This window comes from Anneissia japonica, unplaced genomic scaffold, assembly GCF_011630105.1.
Source record: "Anneissia japonica isolate Jap-2015-1 unplaced genomic scaffold, ASM1163010v1 scaffold2994_len2133135_cov197, whole genome shotgun sequence".
NCBI classification, from domain to species: Eukaryota; Metazoa; Echinodermata; class Crinoidea; order Comatulida; family Comatulidae; genus Anneissia; species Anneissia japonica.
Genome location: NW_022728550.1, coordinates 809462 through 831670, shown reverse-complemented (window position 1 = coordinate 831670; position 22209 = coordinate 809462). Strand labels below are relative to the sequence as shown.

Below are 22209 nucleotides of genomic sequence, written 5' to 3'. Positions count from 1 at the left end.
TGGGCTTCATCTTGAGAAGAAGCCCATCTCAAAAAGAAGCCCCCTCCCCCAATTTTTCTGAGTTTGCAAAAGTAATCTCGAAAAGAAGCCATGGGCCTCTAATCAAGATAGATAGACTTCTTTTTGAGATAGTTTATATTGTAAATGAAATATCGAAGACATTTAAACAATTAAAAAAATTTTAGTTCATGTAAACTCAGTTAATATAGCATTATATTATGTGACACAGACTGACGTTGTCTTTGACGATTATGATAGCGTGTCAGTATCAATTATTATTGTAGCATTGTTAAAATTAAGTTCCTGCTCGGCTACAATCGAAACGATACGGAGCTTAGTCAACATGACTTCAGCAATTCCATTTATAGAATCCGTTTAATGGAGAAAGTGTATCTTTTTAACATGGTTGCCTAAATTTAAGCTAACTTCTGGTATATAAATTCATTAGAAGATTTGAAATTGTTAATATAATTAATACGATGTACAATACATAGGCCTATCATTTGTTATTTTATGGTAATAAATTATATTAAAAGCTTGATTTTTATTATATAATTTATACAGTATGTACATAGGCTTGTTTAGTTTTCCAATATTGTTGTCGGTATGTTTTGATCATCTGTTTAATTTTAAAATTAGCCTATATTTTTATTCCTGTGAGTTTTAATAAATATCGAATTCCACGCTATAGTATCTTCACAGTTTTATATTAGCAATCCCACATATATACATCACTAATTTTGAAAAGACCCCTCTTTAGTTTGCAAAAATAAACCCATCCAAGGGTCGCAACAAAACAAGAAACCCAGGGCTTCTATTAGAGGTTTTACGGTATTTCATCTTTGATTTTCAAAAGGAACCGGCAAACTTTGTAAACGATAGAGGGCGGCATATGGCTAAATTCATCATACATTATAATTGCACATCAATTTTTCAAATATTTTTGTAATAAAGCGGGTGCAAACAATTTTAAATATTTTAAGTTTTATTTTGGAAAGTGGTTTTTGTTTTTTTGTTTTGTGTTGTTTGTTTTTGTATACTAGGGCCTATATCAGAGGATAGCTTTAAGGTAAATTCTCTGCTAGAATAATGACGACGTCCAAAACAGTTTCTCTTATGACCACAGAGACTTAAACTGTGCTTTTAGACCACAAATATTAGGGATTATTAATTAAACTTTGTTTGGATTGGCAAATTAATATTTCCAGTATTAGTATTTTCTTATTTATTATAAGCTGATATGAGGAAATAATAGTTTGCCGCCCTCTATTATGACTTACGTTTAATAAGTTACACGGTAGTGCTACGTTATTTGCCTGAAGAATGAAGATACTTCTTCACGTTTTTTTTTTTTCAGTGACAAACTAGCTTTGGTCCAGCAACACAGTAGTTCCAGTTTATAAACCTATATAGATAATAGCCTATACATATATTAGATAAATAATAACAGTGCTCGAGTAGGAACATTAGATCTCATAGTCGTATCAGGGAGATAGCCTTTCAACAAAAAGTTACTTTTTCAGTTTTATAACAAATAACCTGCAGCCTCCCGCTTGTAAGGCGAGTGCCACAAAGTTAGACCAGAAAGACCTATACGGTATAAGCGCAGTTCCAATAAAATATAGCAAATAGGTCTTCATTGTTAATGGCTATTATGTATAGGTCAACTACGAGTTAATGTACATTGGTATATGTTTTCTTTGGTGCGCTACTTAAATGGCGTAAAAATATCCAAAACCAGGTCTCAAATTGCAACAATCACTCAATTTTAACAATCGATAAAATGCAATTATAGACACGCGTATGATTTTGATCGCAGAACACTTCAATAGTTTCATTTCCAAATAACTACCAAAAAGGAGAAAAACAAGTCACAACACAATACTTATACTTGACGTCCAATGAATAATAATTTGATGAATAGGCCTATTTTTGAAATTAAGTGAAGACCAAAATGGAAACATATGAACCATGTTCCTCGGGGGTGGGGGGTTGAAGGCGGTGAGCGCGTTATACCGTAATGCTATAGCGCAAAAGATAAATTGATTGCTAGATACTGTTTTTCTCTAATCCTATTCTTGTTGTGAAGTAGCGGTAAGTTGTTTTTCTTTCTAATTGAACGCACCAAATTGTTGTGTGCCACTGAAACAAAAGTGTATGCTCAGATAATAAATAAAATCCTACTTAACGAAGACGACCAATCGAATAGAAAACTGGTAAATACTCGACAAAACAAAATGACTGCACAGTTACCGCGATCACGCTGCGTAATCTAGGCTGCTCAGATTGTGGCAGTATGGGTTTTTCGTCAAAAAATGTTTTCATCCAGTTTAATTTTTGAATTCTGTTAGCCTACGATTATTTTTTAGCTCCTATGTGGGTATATATTATAATATTTATTTTCTGAAATTTAATCTAAATTACTGTATATTAACGCAAATGTTGTTGCTAAACTGACCAATCGGCCATATTTTTCTAGTCACGTACATAACTTAACGCTGATTAACGCATTCTGGTTACGTTAATTTTCGTTGTCAACGAAGTCAATTTTACGAACCAGTCGAATAAAAATAATACTCAAGGAAAATTCGTACTCAACGAAATGAACCAGTCGAATAAGCCCATAAATACTCATTTAGTATTTCTCTTTTAGCCTTATAATTCAAACAAATTAAATCCAATCCAGTCGCTATGACCTGTCCCAGACTGAAGGCTTGGTAAGTAAAATCATTGAATTTTCATATGAAATTTATCATAGGTTTGAGATGCTTTCAACCGACACTGTATAATTAATACAATATATGAATAGTTACTTTTATGGGCCCCTGCCACTATATCTTCACAACCTATTATAATAATAGTAACATGTATAAAGTTTGTATTATGATTATGGATTGTTCCCATTAAAACAGGATGTTTAATTTTTGTTGGACTTTCAATAAAACATGTTTGGTGATGATTTAAGCAGTGATGGTTTGTTTGTGTTTGTTTTATGTAGTTACTAATCATAATGCAGGGCCTGCCGAATGTTTTTCAAAGCGGAGGGCCCACCATTAGTAAGATGAATGGGAATATAAATCAGGGGTGATCTGGGTTCAAGTTTAGAGGGTTGAGTCAAATTTGTTTTCCAAAAAAACCCCAAAAAGGAAGGGGTCAGGGGCTCCTCCCCCGGGTAATTTTGATTCCTAGGTGGCGGAAAATGAGATTTCCCGACTTTGAGCTGGTGACTTTTAATGACTTTCAAGTTCTTCAAAATTGATGGTGTCCCCCTTTTCAAAATTCGGTCAGGCAAACTTTCTCATTCTTATTACAGTAAATAGGCTTGTTATGTGTGTATACATACTTTTAAAAAGATTGAGTAGTTGCATACGTATTATTTTTTCCATGAATCGATAAACCCCAAAGAAAAAAGGGGGTCCGGGGTTCTCCCCGGGAAAATTTTGATTCCTACCGGGCGGGAAATGAGCTTTTCCGACTTTTGAGGTGTCTTTTAATGACTAAAATAGTAATTAGGCCTTATCCTGTGTGTACACAAATACATACATAAAAAAAATGAGTAGTTGCATACGTAGGCCTATTCTTTTTTTTTTGACATGAATCGATAATTATGGGTTGTGTTTTAGCTTTAGTTCGACGGCCCCCTATTTACAAGCTCCCTAGAGTTTCTTGGAGGTCCATTTCATCTTTTTAGTATCCTTGAATTTGTTATCGTTTTTTCGAAATTTTTTGATGAATAAAGGAATTTGATTGATTGATTGTGCCATGGATAAAACGGTAAATGTGATTTAGGTTATTGTAAAGAGTTCTACAGCCCAGAGATATATCAACACCTGGTGTTAAACAGTCAAAATGAAACAAACCTGTACATTATGTAGACTACTGCAGATCATGCATACGTGTGTGGGTTTATTATTTACAAGGCATCCAATATGTCCAATAATATAAAAACAAAACATATGTAATGAACTTATTGCCACTTAAATACCATGAAGATAAAACAATATCACCAGCTCTGATGATAATCATAATAATTATAATAATCATAACCATAATAACATTAGAAATATTTTCATTATTATTACATATTCTATATTATCAACAATATATTTAGTCTTGAATTGAGTTACTGATGGTATAGAAAAAAGTAAAAATATTTGCTTTGTACTTTTCTATTATTTCCTGAGCTGATAAATACATTTGGTTGAAATATTCCATATAAAGCTGAACCGCAATTCAGATCACATGTTCTTGAATTTAAACATCCAAAAATGCAAAGAAATGTTCCTGTAGAGCACTTTCAACAATAAAATCGTCTCAAGGCACTGACAGTGTTCAGACCACAAATCATGCAAAAAAATACAAAAACAAACAAAAATTCTGATAATGAAATGAGACGATGGCCAAAATTACATAAATTGACATTTATTTTTTTAGATTATAAAGGTAAATTTAAAGAACTTAATTTGGGAAACATGAATTAATGTATGGTGATATGAATCATCTTCGGTTGTAGGTTGGTTCCAGAACACGCACCTTCATACAAAATAAATTTACAGACTGTACACCACTGACAGTCAATCTAGGTAGGTGTACAGTAGCTAATAACTGTCTACAACGTAAATTTATGAAACTGACAAAAAATTGTCCAGAGGTATGCATTTGCTAATATTTGCATAATCAACAGGTGGGCAGTTTTATAGACAAACGGACACAATTTTAATAACAAGAAAATGCAAGTTCTAGGTAAAGGATCACAGATCAATAATAATATAATAAAAATAATAAAACACATATAGCTATATATTCTTTTTTCTACTTTCATTTTTGATATACAGTATATTACACAATTTACACACTGTGTTTGGTGGTTTGACTGAGGTAGATTGCTCTCTTTTTCACTCAAAAATATTTAATTGTCAAACATTTCCATGATCATCGGTGGGATTCCTTGAGGGCAGTCTAATGTAAGTGACATGACTTTCTCTGCATGTCGAGCACTAATGGTCCGTAGGTCAGTAACCTGTTATTGAACAAAGACGAGATTACATGTTATATAGTTACTTTGTATGTTTCTGCATTGAAAAATGAGCCAAAGTTGTATTAACATCATCATGCTTATGACCCTCACTCATCTTGTTTACAACAATGGTGTAAATGTATTTGACCCTGGGACTGGATTTTCAGGCTGATATGGTCTGGTAAGGACAAGGATAAAGCCTTGATGTGAAGAACAGGTTAACCTTCAAATAGAAAACGCAAAACTAGCTTTCATGACTACATCCAGGCTCACCTGCATCTTAAAATCCTGGAAATGGCAGAGAGTTATAAAATACTGTATTTGATTTGGCACATATTAACATAGTGTAGTCGACATTTAATCTTGTTTTGGTTGCAGCATACAGTATTAAATAATACAAATTTGTAAAACAATTAATGTACCGTAATCTTAAAATTCCATATGGTCTGTAGGTCTGAATGTCAACAATTCTCACTCACTTAAGGCCAAATAAAAAAAGTTACTAGTTTCTCATCCCCTCACGCATCCATTCTCTGCCTAACCAAATTTATTGAAAGAAAAAAAAAGCACTCATCCTCCTTTTTTCAAAATATTAGGATGAGAAAATACTTTTCTTTTTAACTTGGACTATTAAAATAACAACAATGGCAACAGGAACAAGGACAACAATGAGAATATTAACATAAGTAGTGAATCATGTATAATACAATAGTATATTTACCTTCATGAGTATTTTTGCCCAGTGAACTGGCGTCTTGGGCCGTGACTGATTGATGTAATGCTGAAAAGCTGTCAACAACTGATCTTGAAGGACTTCAACAGATTTGGGGTTTATCAAACCTGGACGATCTGAAAACAAAGAAAAAGTTTGAATAAACATCTCTGATTAACATTTAAACTTGGTTAATTTCTGTTTACATTGTTGGTACTCCACCCACTAAACTACCAGACCAACTAGTAGGTTTCTTTTCTTCTCAGTAGGCATAAGTAAATCTCCAAGCATTTTATATTGTAACCATAGAACAGGCCCATAACTAGGATTTTTTTGGGGGGTTCAAATTTGGAAAAAGTGGAGCCTTTTGAAGATGTTAACAACCAACCAATTGTGCTGACCACATAAATAAGAGTTCCATCTTGAAACTTGTATTAAAAGTTGCTACTGTCTATTTTTTTTTTTTATTTTTTTTTTTAGGTTTAAGCAATCTTCTTTCGAGATTTTTTTTTTTTGCCATCCAAGTGGAGCCAGCTAGCAAACGGCGGGGTTTGTCCGAACCCCCACCCCCTGGTTACAGGCCTGTAGAAACATTAAAGGCACATCGTTACCTCCTGCAACTAACAAAACAGCTGAAAGCAGAGCAACTTCTGTGTCCGTGAGATCAAGCCTGGACAAACCAACGGCAAAATCAAATATAGGTTCAAGCAGTTCCGCAAGCATTCCGCCTTTAAGTTGCGACTTTTCAACGGCTATACCATTAGACATTTGAAGTGTGTTGGTATTGGGGTCATACTTTTGAGCTATCCTCATACACATGATTTCTATGCAGCAAGACTTGAGTAAAACGACCTGGTCTGCATGTGCAAGCTACAATACAATGAAGAATAACAATAAGTAGGATAATTGGCTGGCAATGAATTAACAATGGGAATGTAATTATATGATTTAATTCATCAATATTAATTAGTTAATGTTGTAGGCCTAAATATATTTTAGAGTTTCTGAAATAGAGGATAATGTCAATTGGAAAATATATTAAGAATGATTAACTTCTGAAAATGTATCTTAACATATGTAGTACAAGAAATAATTGAATAAAGGCAAATTACCATAGCAAAACCTGGAATCCTCTTGGCAAATTCCACAATATTCACAATGGAAGGAGTCATGATTTCAGCTATATTGAATAAGTCTTGCATCTTTGGTTTCTGGACATGCGGAATACCATCATCTGGAAAGGCTTCTGAAAGAGCTCCCTTAACTGTTGATGTATCATTACCAACACACAAGCCATTCTTTCCATGTAGAGAAAATGCAAATGCATCAAGTTGAGGTTTTATAGGGCAATAATCAATTAATGTAGTATATGATTGCATGTGCTAATTTATCGTGTAAGCCCACATAAATCGCACCAACTACAATGGACATGTAAACACCCTGAACACGAAAACAAGGTTAATGACTATCCTGTACCTGTGGCATCTAGAGGTGGAATTTCAACACCTTCACAACATGATTATACTGTATGAAGGTATAAACCAAGCCCAAAACACATTAAGTAATCTGTTAAAAGTTAAGAATATTTGCAAAAAATGGAAACGTTTTTAGTTCAATTATAGGTTCCGAAAAGAACTGTTTTAACTGTGTGCGAATATCTTGACTTCTGTATAGATTGCTCTATTTGTCTTCAGGAGAAATGAATCATCTCTCACTCTTTCTCCTAAGGGTAAATAGAGCAATCAATACTAAACAATTGGGGTTTTTCAGGAATATTAAGAAGGCAGCTTATCAAAGTTGTCTAAACCTGGTGTAGCCACTGTGAGTGTGCTGAACTGTTGAGGTTGTTTCAAACTTATGATCTCTGGTTCCCAACAGGACTTTCAAGAAAGAAGTTTACTTACTTTTGAGGTTTTTAAACTTAATTTGGGTGAAAACTGGCATGTTTCACGATGAGACTGGGCAATGATATTTATTAGTTCTGTTTCTTGTGGAGTGAGTTGGTTAAGTAACACAGGACCTCTTATCATACCCTCCTGATGACGTCGTTCTCGATTATCTTGTATTAGTCTTCGTTTTGCCTTTCTTTGGTGTTCATTTAAGACCACTGTTTAAAAGAATTAGTTAAGTTAAAACAAATGAAGAAGGGTTGAACATGCAAATTTCTCTTCATAATATCAATATATAAATTTGTTTCCCATATTTGAAAACACTTACAATCCGGAGCCATTCCAGTTTGTAGACATTTCTTGTAGCGGCATTGCTGACATTGGTTCCTTGTGGATTTGTCAATTTCACATTTCTCATTCCACTTACAATAATATGCAAGATTCTTCTGAATGGTTCTCCGGAAGAAACCCTAAGCAAAAGTATCACTCTGGTTAAATTTCACAGTTCAAATTCCTAAAACATCCACATGCAGATATAGAAGATTTTAATGTAAATAAAGTCAATTGGCTAATACAGTATTAGAAACATCTAATATTGCACTAAATTTTATTATTATAAATATAAATTATATTTTATAAACCAATCAATATTTTTAAATATGTTCAGCTTCTATCACAAAGCACATTAATAGATTTTTTAATTTTTCATATTTAAAAATCCCACTGTGTTGAATTATTGTTTTTTTAAATAAATTTGTGGCTGAGAGCTTAGAAAATCGTTTCAAGTTTTTTACCTTTTTCATTGTACTAATAATAATGTTTTTAAAATTTTTTCTAGTTTAAATGAATAAAGTATTAATGCAGGCCTAGTATTTACCTTACAGCCTTCGCAGGTCATGCAACGATAGTGATAGCCTGTGGCAGCATCTCCGCATACAACGCATGGTTCAGGTCCATTTGAAAGGTCCATGTAGCTGGGAACATACGGTGTCCCTGAAAATAATTTTATACATATGGATAGAAATACCCTGAGTATGGTCAGGGTGGCTCCAGTCGTTTGCCGACTGGGGGAGTCCAACTAGTCTGACACAGGTTCTTTTGTCCCCTGGATCCCCCGCTAGCGCTGCCCCTGATATTTCAATTTTTAAAATGCATAGCTGTATCCATGGAGGAAAGTGTATAGCCGGATACTCAATGCATCGACGACCGTTACACGACCAATCCACATTTGCTTTCGGCGAGCGATAGGCGACACAACGCCGTCTGCTGATTGTCAGTGCAATCTGAACGGATCCTCATTATAAAGACGATCCATTGGGTCCGCTTCTTCTCGTGCATTTTTCGTCGCGTCGCCGTCGCACGCAGTGAGTAACCGGTGTTAACACGTCTGGCTTACAAAAACTACTACTCTAATTATAAGCCTAATTCAGGAACAAAAGTTAATTTTGCTGATGACCTCATTAAAGACTATATTTTCAATAAGTATTATGATTTGATTGGCCACGGGCATTGAGAATCATTCTTCTCATTATCTTGTAATAAGTCAATACATACAGTAGTTAGAAATGTACATGCTCATTTCAAGCTCAATCGACATAAATACAATAAGCACAACATAGGTTTATGTCGACTGATCTTGGATACCACCGAATACGCACATGCACAGTTAAAACCATGAATTGGCTCATTACATAATGATTCTCTGTTGAGAAAGTGTAATACATACTCCAAGTATTGAAGTACACGCCATTGTGTTCGGATTCAATATTTCGACATTAATTAAGTCATCATCAGGATTCTCTGTTGAGTCTCTCTTTTAACTGCTATTTGAAGCCATGGTGTGAACAATTTAAATGGTAAATACGGTCATTAGTATTCTGGTAAAGGAAGGTCTCATTAACACAATCATATTGATTTCCATCATTCACTATCATCATTGCACTAGTTAGCATTTTTCAAACTATCCACAATTTCTTTTCTTCTTTCTCATACTCTTTCTTTTAATATCTTCCTTCTAAAATACAAAAAAAAATTCCTACATTTGACCTTATCAAATTTTTTCTGTTGTTTCTTTGTCTAATAAAATGATTTCTTTCGTTTTATTTTTAATATATAATTTATGAAAAATGTTTTCAATCCAAATATTCAAAATGTCCATTTTCAATCAATCAACAAAATAATGTGTAATATTGATTTCATTTCATTTATTTAGTCCCAAAGAACAATAGAACTGACAAAAAAAAGGCCGAAATTTGGGCCGATCGAGACAACAATGACCTAGGGGGTCCGGGGGCATGCCCCCGCGAAATTTTTGTGTTCTAGACGCCTGAAAATAACATTTGAGGCGTTGTGGGCTATCATTTTTTTCCTTTTCTTTCTTTTTTTCTTTTTTTTCCCTCCCAAAAGGGGGGGCCGGGGCCGGGCCGGCCCCCCCCCTAAATCCGCCCCTGATATACAATATTTAATTAATGTGAATTGTTCAAGGGATGACATAAAACCTCTAGCTTATTAAAAATGTTTCTGATACTACTGTAACTGTTACACTGGTAAGCACAATGTTGTTTCATCAGGTTCTAATCTCTCTTGTAATCCCTTCTTAAAAAGGAACATAACACAAGGACATTTAATATTAAGAATTAAATTAAACTACTGTATAATAAAATGTATTTGAGATTTTATTATACAATACTTACTTAATATTTAGAATTAAGTAAGTACTGTACTGTAATTGTATAATAAAATCTCAAATACATTGTATCACACATTATACTTTTTTGTATAAGATTAAGAACCGGTAGAATTTTGCCCAGGCTCAGTATTCTTATTTTATTTGAAAATTTCAGGCTCAAAATGTTCTTATTTTGTTCTTCTTTTTGTTATTCTAATATTGTACAGCAGTATATTACTGTACTGTATTATATATAGTTTTTTTATATAAAAAAATTCATTTGACATTTTACCTCAGCCTCTGTGTTCTTATAAAATGTATTCTTATATATATAAAAAAAAGTGTATATTGATTCTTCTTATATATCACTGTCCTTCTAGTAGGTGACAATCCCTTACACAAGACAAATATACACATACAATGCTTTACACAAACTAAATCTCAATATGATGATTAGGGAGTGGAGTTGTTTTGGTCGTTTGAAGAAATCCTGCAACACTGACAGGAATTGAACCCAGGACCATAGGATTGGAAGGCAAATCCACTCCATTAATTTGTATTAACAATTATTATTAAGACTCAGCCTCCTTTGATTCATATTTCGACCACTATGAAAATTAGTACATTTACTGTATACCAATTAATTATTACAAATAATATCAGGGTGGTGATTGTTTAAGTTTTTTGTAAGGTATTCAAACTATAACTAATTAATTACTAACTACAGTAATTAATCTATTTTTAATTTCATTTCATTTCATTTATTTTGTCTAATTTGAACACACAAAAATGTTTCAAACTCGGGAAGACAGGATAACCAAGAGTATACTAAAATACTGCCAAGTGGCTCTCCAAACCGAAAGAGAAACAGGAATAAAAAAGAAACATAAAATAGGAAAAATTACTCTAAAATTAATAGATTAAAATCAAAAAGCACAGAACAGACATTCTTATTTATTTACTTACTTTTTTTTGTGATTTGTTTTCCTGTAAGTGTCTCTTTATGTGGGATAGGAACAGTTTAAGGTTGTTGAGAAACATATTACTTATCATAGAGGGTAGAGAATCCCAAAGTCTAGGAAATAGATTAAAAACCGTATATTTAAAGCAATTAGTTCTAGCATGGAGGTATAATGAGTGCTTGAACTTAAGGTTATCAGTATGGCGAGTATTAATTTTAACTAAAGAGTGTGAGTCGATGCGATTCACACCATAGAGACACTTACAGACAAAAGAAATGGCAAGAAAATTAAATCTTTTTTCAAGAGAAACAAATTTTAGTAAATTAATAAGGTACAGTATATGCAAACTGTTTTCAAGGCTCTAGGACAGTAGACACTGCAGCTTGTCTTTCACCTGATATGCACTTTAAAGTCTTGTTCACCATAATGGAAGGACAGCCCTCTGGTTACTGACCTTGCCAAGTCATAAAAGGATATTATGTAATCTTACATAACTGGAAAGCCTCCCTTCCTAATTGGAAAGAACCTTCATAAACCATGAAATTACTGTACATCACATGTGGAATTATGGAAAGATTCAAGTGGGGCAGGGGAAAAGTGGCCCAGGCTCCCAAATTTGTTATCAAATATAAAAAATATATATGAAAAATATATATGACACAGAGAAAATTATCAAATTTAAATGTGAAGAGTACATTTCTCGCCATGTGTAAATGTGCCATAGCCATATATTTTGTACCTCAGCCCAAACCATGGTCGGGCTACAGAAGTCTGGACCTTCTATCTGGAAAAATCCTTTGACGGTACTTTGGATTCCTAGAAATGCCACTGTAATTCATAAGAGAACTTGTGACTATTACAATGCGAGTTTGCATCCTAAGAATTTGTGTGACAACTTAATGGTATAATTTTCATTAAATGCACTCAGAAATCAGTTGAAGCCTCAGCTTTTGTTTTTTAGATATCTAAAATTTCAGTAAATAGCACTGTGTGAGATTCTGAAATTAATTAAATAAGCCTCTAATCCTTCACCAGGGCTTCACTCCTTAGCTATGCTAAATTTTATCCATGGGCTTAGGAAACCCACGCACCAATAATAAGCTTGCTTCACCCACAAAATTCCAAAAAAAGTGTTTATAAGAAGGTTGTGTAATGGTGATGATTAATTCATTGCACAAGATAATTACTGAAGAGGTGTTGTGCAATTGTGGCCACCTTGAGAAAGGTCCCTAGCAAGGTGAAGAGCTATTAGACTATTTATACTTTGGCATTCACCCTGGTTACACCCAGAATAAGCAGACTCAGAGTGGCCTCCACATAGACCAAGGTCCCAGGCTTAATGTAAAAATATTATCTAATCTTGATTGGTCAAAGCACTAAAAAGTAACACACTGAATATACATCCTTGACACAGTAAGTACAGGCTGATTTGTGCCTTCTTAATACTGTAGTCTAACCATGGAGGAATTAGTTTGGTCAAAACAAGTGGTCTAACAATGGTGTGAGCACACCTTCATGGTTTGAAGCTACAGAGTCAGAAGACCTCGTAATCAAAGGTCTGATCTTCGATTTTTCAGCAAAACTGCGAACAATAATTATAAAGATAATATAGAAATTCATGTTGACTATTTTTTTTTTTCTTCTTTTTTTTTTTGCAAAATGTTTTATTTAAATAAATAGCATTATGTAGTTTAATTGCTGTAATGTAGTAAATTAGCAATTACAGGATACTGTAGATAATGCTTTAGACCCAATACAAAAAATTGTTAGTTTATCACCCTATCTAGGCTGGAAAAGTGATGAGAAAGGGAGCCTTTTTTTTATTTGCTAATTTAGCCAAATATCACCAAATTCAGCCAAGTATCACCACTCTTGGGTTGCTTGCTGGTGCATTGATGTTAAACTAAAATACATGATTGAGATGATATAGTACAAACAATATCTACAGTACTAATTATTTACTAAAAATATTTTTTAAAAACCCCAATTTTTTTTTTTCAAAATGATATTTTTTCCAATACCATAGAAGACATGCAGACAGGAGTGATAACCTATGATTAATTCATTGCACAAGATAATTACTGAAGAGGTGTTGTGCAATTGTGGCCACCTTGAGAAAGGTCCCTAGCAAGGTGAAGGGCTATTAGACTATTTATACTTTGGCATTCACCCTGGTTACACCCAGAATAAGCAGACTCAGAGTGGCCTCCACATAGACCAAGGTCCCAGGCTTAATGTAAAAATATTATCTAATCTTGATTGGTCAAAGCACTAAAAAGTAACACACTGAATATACATCCTTGACACAGTAAGTACAGGCTGATTTGTGCCTTCTTAATACTGTAGTCTAACCATGGAGGAATTAGTTTGGTCAAAACAAGTGGTCTAACAATGGTGTGAGCACACCTTCATGGTTTGAAGCTACAGAGTCAGAAGACCTCGTAATCAAAGGTCTGATCTTCGATTTTTCAGCAAAACTGCGAACAATAATTATAAAGATAATATAGAAATTCATGTTGACTATTTTTTTTTTTCTTCTTTTTTTTTTTGCAAAATGTTTTATTTAAATAAATAGCATTATGTAGTTTAATTGCTGTAATGTAGTAAATTAGCAATTACAGGATACTGTAGATAATGCTTTAGACCCAATACAAAAAATTGTTAGTTTATCACCCTATCTAGGCTGGAAAAGTGATGAGAAAGGGAGCCTTTTTTTTATTTGCTAATTTAGCCAAATATCACCAAATTCAGCCAAGTATCACCACTCTTGGGTTGCTTGCTGGTGCATTGATGTTAAACTAAAATACATGATTGAGATGATATAGTACAAACAATATCTACAGTACTAATTATTTACTAAAAATATTTTTTAAAAACCCCAATTTTTTTTTTTTTTTTCAAAATTATATTTTTTCTAATACCATAGAAGACATGCAGACAGGAGTGATAACCTAAATCATTATTTTTATTGGGCCTTATACACTATGCCTCTTAATGTGGAGTTGTTTGTAGTCGCGTGAAATAGTCCTGCTGGCTTTAAAATCATAATTTATTTTACTTTATATCTTCAAAATAAATATACTCTTTTAACACTAGACGAAAGACATCACAGGTAATAAATATTTTTAAAGATACAAAAATGAGACTTCTGTATAACACAATGAATACAGTATACAATAAATTATATTTATCTATGATACTGTCTCAATTTAAAGAACTTTTTGTGCCAATAATGTAGGTGATCATTTACCCAATCTAATACTATTACTACAATTGTTTCTTTTGGATTTAATTTTTAAGAAATCATATTCTATACAGAGATCAGGGTTTTGGGACTGTTTCTTTTTTTTTTTTTTTGGGATGATTGGCTATCGGAATGATTGATCAAGACATGGTAATACACACCAAAATGATATTATTAATGTCTAGAATTATTACAGTAAAATCTACAAAGTCTATAGACTGCCTATTTAAAAGTAATTTAATTACCAGTATCAGATTGCTTATTCAGACAATAGAAATTTAATAATATATCTAGACAAAATCATTCAAAATTATACTATAATTTTCTAACAACTATTATCTTTGAAGCATGTACTACTATTGAATTTTACTTACATGCACCCGTTGAATTTGTTGAATTTCGCCTCTTTTTACTTAGTAACTTTGGAAGGTGCGTTATATGTTCAGAAGGTTGGCAACCATCTACTGAATTCGATCGCAGTCTCCAGCTGGAGAAGTCAATATGGTTTTCCCAGGGATGATTTTTAAAAACACTTTCTTGATCTTCCAGTTTTGGCCTATAATTCATATTCTGATCAAACGCTTCCATTTTGATTTTGTTTTAGCAACACCAGTTGTTCATGAGACTGGACAGCTTGCGGTTGTATATTTCTATTACTATAGGTGTAATCTAGTACCAAGGCTTTTGAGAACTGTTGTCTTAACAGCAAGCTGCATCAGCTTTATGCAATCAAATGTCAATATGTCTGTCCAGGGATTTGGAATGTGAAGGGCATGAATTCAAACATTCAACCAATGGTACTTGACCATATGAAAATGACCTTATAGACATTAGCCACTACCTACGCCAGAATTTGAAATACTGTAGTCTAGACATATGACTAACAAACTCAAGGCTAGATGATGATATTATTTATTAACAATGCCTCAGCAGCATAAAAATATATATTTTAATTTAAAAGCTGAATTGTCTAATATAAACTGTATTCTGGTAATGATAAACTATCAAGCTGTTTAAAAATAAATGCTCTTGAAATAGCATGTTATAATAAGATTAGAAAATAATGAATATCCAAGCTCATTACTGTAGGATAAAAATCCAAAATGAAAACTGAACAAATACGAAAACTTTTAAACCAGGAAAAAAAAAATCAAGAGCCAAAAAACAAGAACATTTTGAGGATTCAACTGTGAACAAAGTTCAATCAAACCACACCAAAGATAAGCAATGTTGAGACTTTTTAATGCTTGGATAGGAGGCCGTCGTTGGAATAACTAGGTGCTTTGGGCTCAAGCATGGAGGTATGCTCAAGTGAGTTGAGTCGTACTGTAAAGCAGGACAACAGGGGCGCCGCTAAATGTAGCCTTAATATCATTGAGACGGGTTTAAATCTCACTCCTCACTTTGGGCTTGCTGGACCCAAGTCTTTGCCAATTAAGACTGAGGACAAAATTGGCTCGTGTGTACTTTAAGCAATTCGGCCTAGTTAAGCTGCGAGTCTCAGGTTATTCCTTTCCTTTACCTTGTGATGCTATAAAAGTTAAAAGAGTAAAATTTAAAACAAAAAAAAATCCTCACTTTATAAAAAGAGAAAATTCTGGTTGCTGATACGTAGGCCCTTATTATTATAACAGGGAATTGTTATAACAACTTTCTGATTATTGTATAACAAGACAAACACATTACATTCTGGTATGCATACATTGCGGACAAACTACAGGTTCAGATATTGTGTTCTGGTCATGCTTTAAATTTTAAAAACTGAAAACATTCAATTTCAACCATGTCTTCTTGCAACAATTACCAGTAATCTCAAACCAAGGAGGTACAGTATAAAGCTCAAAATCAAACCTTCAAGTGTACTTAATGTTCACCTGACATGGCCTAGCCCATGGTTGTGTCATCCAAGGACAATGCACAGGATGACCTGACTTGACACATTTCAAGGGTGTAGTATAACCAAGGAGGTATTTTTATACCTCCTTGGTATAACATGTTAAAACCAAGAAAAAAATTTCTGAATGATTTAAAAACTTACCATATTTATACTTGGACATTGTTGTTGTTTTTGGTTGATCTTGGTAGAGAATTTATCTTATTAAAAGTGAAAGAGATGGAGGCTCTTCAAGGGCAGTTTAGTCCACCTCTGCAGTGTCAAGTCAGTATCAGATCTGAATAATATACATGCCTATCATCAAGGCTTTGTTGCTGATAACTATAACCACTAATCAATTGATTATGGTCCTCTGAAACCTTGAAGGAAAATTATCCTATTCTCAGAAGTCAGGAAACTGATTGTACAGTATACATAGGACCTACCCACAGACAGCAGATGGGAAGAGGGGGTAATTGTATTTATAAATAGGGGATAACATATTTGTTTTTTAAATAACAACATAAAAACAACACATTATTGGAGAATCTGCTCCAGGACATAGACATGTTAATAACTGACAGTCAGACATAAAAATAAAATAATTTGATAAACTTAAAAACTCTGCAAGCTGTATTTTGACAAAAGTAGTAACTACCCTCTAGCATAATGGTTGTACCGTAGTAAATGAACTCAAACTGAGGTCAATGATGTGATTATGTAATACTTCTTTAATTCTAATCAGTTGCTTTATTCAAGATTCAAGTTACATCAACACAGCAATTGTTGTTAATAAAATTACAATGGTGAATCACAATGCTACGGAACTATTACCCTACTGCCAGCAATATTTTCCAAGTGTTACCCCAGACTTTAACATCCGAATCCAAGAAAATCCTGAACCATAAGCACACAGATTTTGATACGATCTTCTACAATTTATTGTGAGTATTATGACTAAATATTTAGACCATTTAAGAATGGACTGAATGAAGAAATTTCTGATGATGAACAAATAATGTTTGAAATAATGTTTGAAATATTGAACATAACTTTCTTCAGCATCTTTTCATACTATCAATACGTCAAACATATCAGTGAATTAAATAAACTTCTTCAAACATCCTTTGTTTTACAAAAATGTTCAAAATACACATATTTTTGTATTGTTGTGTTCTTTTACAAATGTGTTCTTTGCCTTCCTCTGCTTCTTCAACCATCCTGCAGTCATTATGTTATATTCCAAAGGGTAGCATATAAGCGTAATACAAAAGCATACAAATAGATACAAAAATATTTTTAAAATGAGGTTTAAATTTTCAGTGGAACTCAAAAGAACGAAGCTGATAAAATAAAGTAGATGCTACCAATCGTCTTCTAAAACAAATCATTGAATACTAAGGTAATTGCTTACAGCATAAGTAAGATATTGCCATTATTTCATTCTATGAATTTGATTCTGGTCACAATTATGGCTGTTCGAAATGAAAGAAATGAAGAACAACATATATAATTAATTACTTTTTAAAATTAGGCAATGTCATATTATACTGTACAGCCCAGTAGACAGCTGAATACATACAATGTAGAATTAACTACATCTTAATATTATAAAATACTTACTGAAAATGATGAAAAATGCTTTAGCTATTATTTTTTCATCTCATGTCATTTTAATTTGCTCATTTGGTTTTACTGTTTTAGATGTCTAATGTCTTGCATTTTATATTACAATATACAAATTTGACAAGCAATTAGTTTCCCTTTGTGGATCAATATGTTATCTGTCACCTACTGTAGACTGAAAATAACATTTGTTTGTAACATATTAGGCAATTTGCATTGTTTTATGACATAATCAAAAATTATGTTATTAAAATTTATCATTCCTGGTAAGTGATTTGCACAGCAGTTGAAAGATCATCAGGTAAACACCGGTTTCCATACAATGGCAGGCAGGTCCGTCCATCTATTTCAATCAATTACAGGGGAGTGAAAAAACACTGACAAATGCAAGTTATGTTTAGACTATCATAACATATTGGTATCATTTGTAGATAAGATATTCCTAATTTGGCTTTAAGACTGCTTGCTATGCAATCATACTTCCTTTTTTTTATTATTAGTAATGTTTGGTCAAATTGTAGTTCTGAAAATATTAATCGTCTTCAAATTCTCCAAAGTAGACTAGATAGAATTCTTCTTTATATTGATATATGTACACCCCTATTACTGAACTATGTTCATGTTAAATTAGAAGTGTGACTATGACAGATGGGGAAACGATATTCAAATTATGATATTTAAATGTTCTACAGGGGTCTGCCCCATTATATTTAACTAATCAATTAAAATTCATGGACACACTTCACAATCCACAAATACATTAATAATTCCAATGTGGATAAATACTCATGGGAGAACTTTCCAAAACCGAGCATCAATGCTCTGCAATGACCTTCCAGTTGATGTTAGTAAACATTTTCAAACTATTAAGCTGATTTTTAAACCTTTTAATTTCATTTGTGCACTGTATTTTAATTGTTTTTCATCTTTTATCATTTTTTTCATTTTCACATTCTTTTGTAATTTTGTTAAATCATATTTGTTACTAAATCTGAACTTCTTGGGAGACCAGTGTGCATCAATTGTATTGAAATGATCTTTCCAGAATAAACAAAGATTTGTATTGTATACAAAACCAAAAGAAATAAAGGATAGTTGTGTGTGGTGAAAAGGAGACCTGTGTGACTTATTAATGTCATAGAGAGGATTAAATATTCTAAAAAATTAAATAAGTAGTAATATTCAAACACAGAAAGCAAAGGCAAATGAGTCAAAAGGATGATAAAACTTATATGATGCCTAATACAATTTTTTTGCAAATTACCTAATTCAATATGCAAATTAGCTGATTATATATAATTTAATTAATATGCAAATAGAAATGTAAATTTTTATTTTCTAAGAAAGGGATTGTTAAGAACAGAATGATGCTCAAAGTTTTGATATGGAAATACAGTAAATTAATCTTTAATTAAAAAATTAATTTTTTAAAAAGAGAAATATAAAATGAAGGTAATCATTATACATTCATATATATTTATTTTTTTATTAGGTATATAATATAATACTTATTAAAATATTATTGTACTAGGCTCTATGTATTGGTGCTGTAAGACTACAGCAAGTGGCTGACATTTATTTTGAGTAAAGTATATTGTGCTGGAGTCTAACAGCTAAATGAATGATAAATGAAAATACTGTTTACTTGTTTAATATATTGCACAATGAGAACAAGCAAATTGTTTTTAGAACAAGAACCTTTTTTAAAGATACTTGTCATGTAACAAGTAAAAAAATTCAAAAAATTCATGTCTGTAGGCATAGCCTATCTATTACCACTGTCAAACTCAAAAAGTGTGACTTATCATTTAATGTTTTTTTTTAATTTCACATGAATACATTACTATTGAATACATATTAAATCTGATATCTATATATGGTACATTTCAAATTACCAGCCGTAAACATTAATTTGCACAAACTCAACAAAACATGCATATAACACATGCTAGCCCTCTCTCGAACAGTTACCAACCAACCAAAGTTGAATGAGTAACTAATGAAAATGTGTGTGTGTGAGTGAACTTTGGCGAGAAGCACCTTAATCAAGGGGCGAAGCCTTAAGTCTAGGTAGTTCTTTATTAAAAATATTCCGCTAGATCATTATACCAAATCATCTTGACGTAAAATGTCAACGTTCATGACTTTTTTTAATGACTGCATGATGATAAATTATGATCAAGCATTGATTTTGCAAAATGCATGTTTGTTAAATAATGGCTTTGCAATGCGAAACCATCCTGTACAGTGTGTGACAGTTGGTAACTATACCATTGGGCTGAATACCAGACTGTATAGTAAGGCCTGCTGGGGGAATACCGTATATCCTCCTCTAAAAATCTATGCTAGGCCTAGGCATCTGTTGTCAGTGTTGAGTAGGCCTAGGCCTAGTAGTAGTAGTAGTAGTAGTACTGTAGTATGAACTCGAAATTGCGCTTAGGCCTTTCTCTATAGTATTATACGTTATTTGTCGTCACTTACTTTTCTCCTACTGTAATACCATGTAGGGCCCTAGTAAAAAAAACAAAAAACTATGCCCCTAGGCTTAGGCTAGCTTGGTATGGCCTATCCCCCATTCATTATTTTTTTTCACGTTTCGTATCGAAACTCTTTCCTCTGCTGCCACCAACGACACCACACACCGCCATATCCATGCCATATCGCGCACCCAAAGTTTTATAGTCGTTTATGAGCCAGTCGTTTTCATGTAAGATATTTTATACCTTCACCGCCGGTACGTGACATGGCAATCAAAAACTCTTCCAAGACTACAAAAAGCATTCTTCTTTTGGTCACTGCTTTTCTTTAGTCTTTTTGATTTGTAAGGTCTTCCTTCAATGAACGGGACACAAGTAGACATTATTATTCAGTTCTCTAGGACAAACAGTTTTCATCAGAGGCTTTCGATTTTTAATATCACCCATCTATCATGCTGTTTCGCCGTGGTCTCTTAGTCTCTATTTGTAATTGAAAACTAAACCCAGCTTCTCAAGGTACCAAACATGGTTGGCTGTAACATCCAATACAATACAACGATACCGATGTGTGTGGACATGGCTGCGACCAAATGGCACGGAAACGAACATACTCTATATTTATTTTAATTTTATACAATATCATATTACATTTATGGAGCATACTCATCGTCTATAGCCTTTACATTAGCGCTGTACAATCAAAGAGTATATCTGAACTGCAAGAGGTTTGACTCTCGTGGTTTTGTTGGAACGTAATCCTATTTCAAAATGTACTACCACGAAGGGGCGTGTCCCGAGGCGCCCTTTAAAAGACGAGTTTCGAGCTAACTCTATTTGAATTCTAATGGGACGCCCCTATCTCGTGGTAGTATTTTTTTAACGTTTTGTCTGCGTTTCATTGTTTGCATATACAATGAGGGCAGTCAGACCTCTTAATTTTTAGAGTTCCTATATAGAGTTAATAATTTTATACTCTTTGGTACAATATACTGAAAATAACACTGTGCTGCCACCAACCACCAAAGATTATCCAAAGTTTTATAGTCGTAGTAAGCCAGACGGTCTGATGTAGTATTTTATTTAAAATAGGCCTATATCACAGGGCAAAGTGCGGCCCGACAGCGATTTTTTTGCGGACCGCGAAAATGAATTAAAAAACCTTATGTGTGCGGTCCGCCAAGCAACATTGCTTAGATAACACCTTGTTTTTGACGGACTGACACCGACCACATGTAAAAAGTAACATTAAAAAAGCAGTGATTGGACTTTTTGGAAACTTACTGGAAAGATCAAAGTTTGGGTGCGGCCATCGGTGTAAAATCAAAAATTCACTTTGACCCTCCGATCGATTTTTATGCCCACCCTTGAAGTATACCATAAAACTTCTAATAACAACCCTGGGTTACTCTTCTTTGACTGTGTTTTAGGGTGGGTTACTATTAGGGCCTACTAAGCTTAACATAGGCACTTGAAATAGTAAACCCCTACCCACCCCCAGCTTTCGCGCCAGCAATTCATAGAAATAAATAATTAGGCCTACAGTACAAATAAAAAAAACTGTTGATTTAATTTTATTTATAAGTTCAAGAAAGGAACATCAAAGAATATATTGCACTCCAAGTTAAGTTGCATATAGGCCTATCACATATGAACGTCCATGTATGTATTCTTTTATATACATGATTCATGTGGGCTTGTACCGTAGGGCAATATGTATTTGCATTTTTATAGTGCGTACGAC

General features: G+C 33.3%; 1 protein-coding gene and 1 long non-coding RNA gene across 6 annotated transcripts; both read right to left on the bottom strand.

Annotated features, from left to right (window-relative positions):
- Window positions 1-3872: 3872 nt before the first annotated feature.
- Window positions 3873-20602, bottom strand: LOC117114305 (thyroid hormone receptor beta-like). Of its 5 annotated transcripts, XM_033257943.1 has the most exons (9): window positions 20473-20575; window positions 16531-16745; window positions 8496-8611; window positions 7947-8088; window positions 7634-7836; window positions 6842-7027; window positions 6341-6599; window positions 5739-5866; window positions 3873-5020 (listed from the first exon to the last, which is right to left on the bottom strand). In XM_033257943.1, the coding sequence occupies exons 2-9, from the start codon at window positions 16547-16549 to the stop codon at window positions 4910-4912; spliced, it is 1164 nt and encodes a 387-aa protein (XP_033113834.1). In that variant the 5' UTR covers window positions 16550-16745; window positions 20473-20575; the 3' UTR covers window positions 3873-4909. The 5 variants fall into 5 exon arrangements, with proteins under 5 accessions (XP_033113834.1, XP_033113835.1, XP_033113833.1 ...); XM_033257944.1 differs by lacking the exon at window positions 16531-16745 and having other exon boundaries at window positions 20473-20602; XM_033257942.1 differs by lacking the exon at window positions 20473-20575 and having other exon boundaries at window positions 16531-16824.
- Window positions 12900-14860, bottom strand: LOC117114306. The gene is made up of 2 exons (XR_004446325.1): window positions 14200-14860; window positions 12900-13299 (listed from the first exon to the last, which is right to left on the bottom strand). It is a non-coding gene; the product is annotated as an uncharacterized LOC117114306 (long non-coding RNA).
- Window positions 20603-22209: the final 1607 nt, after the last annotated feature.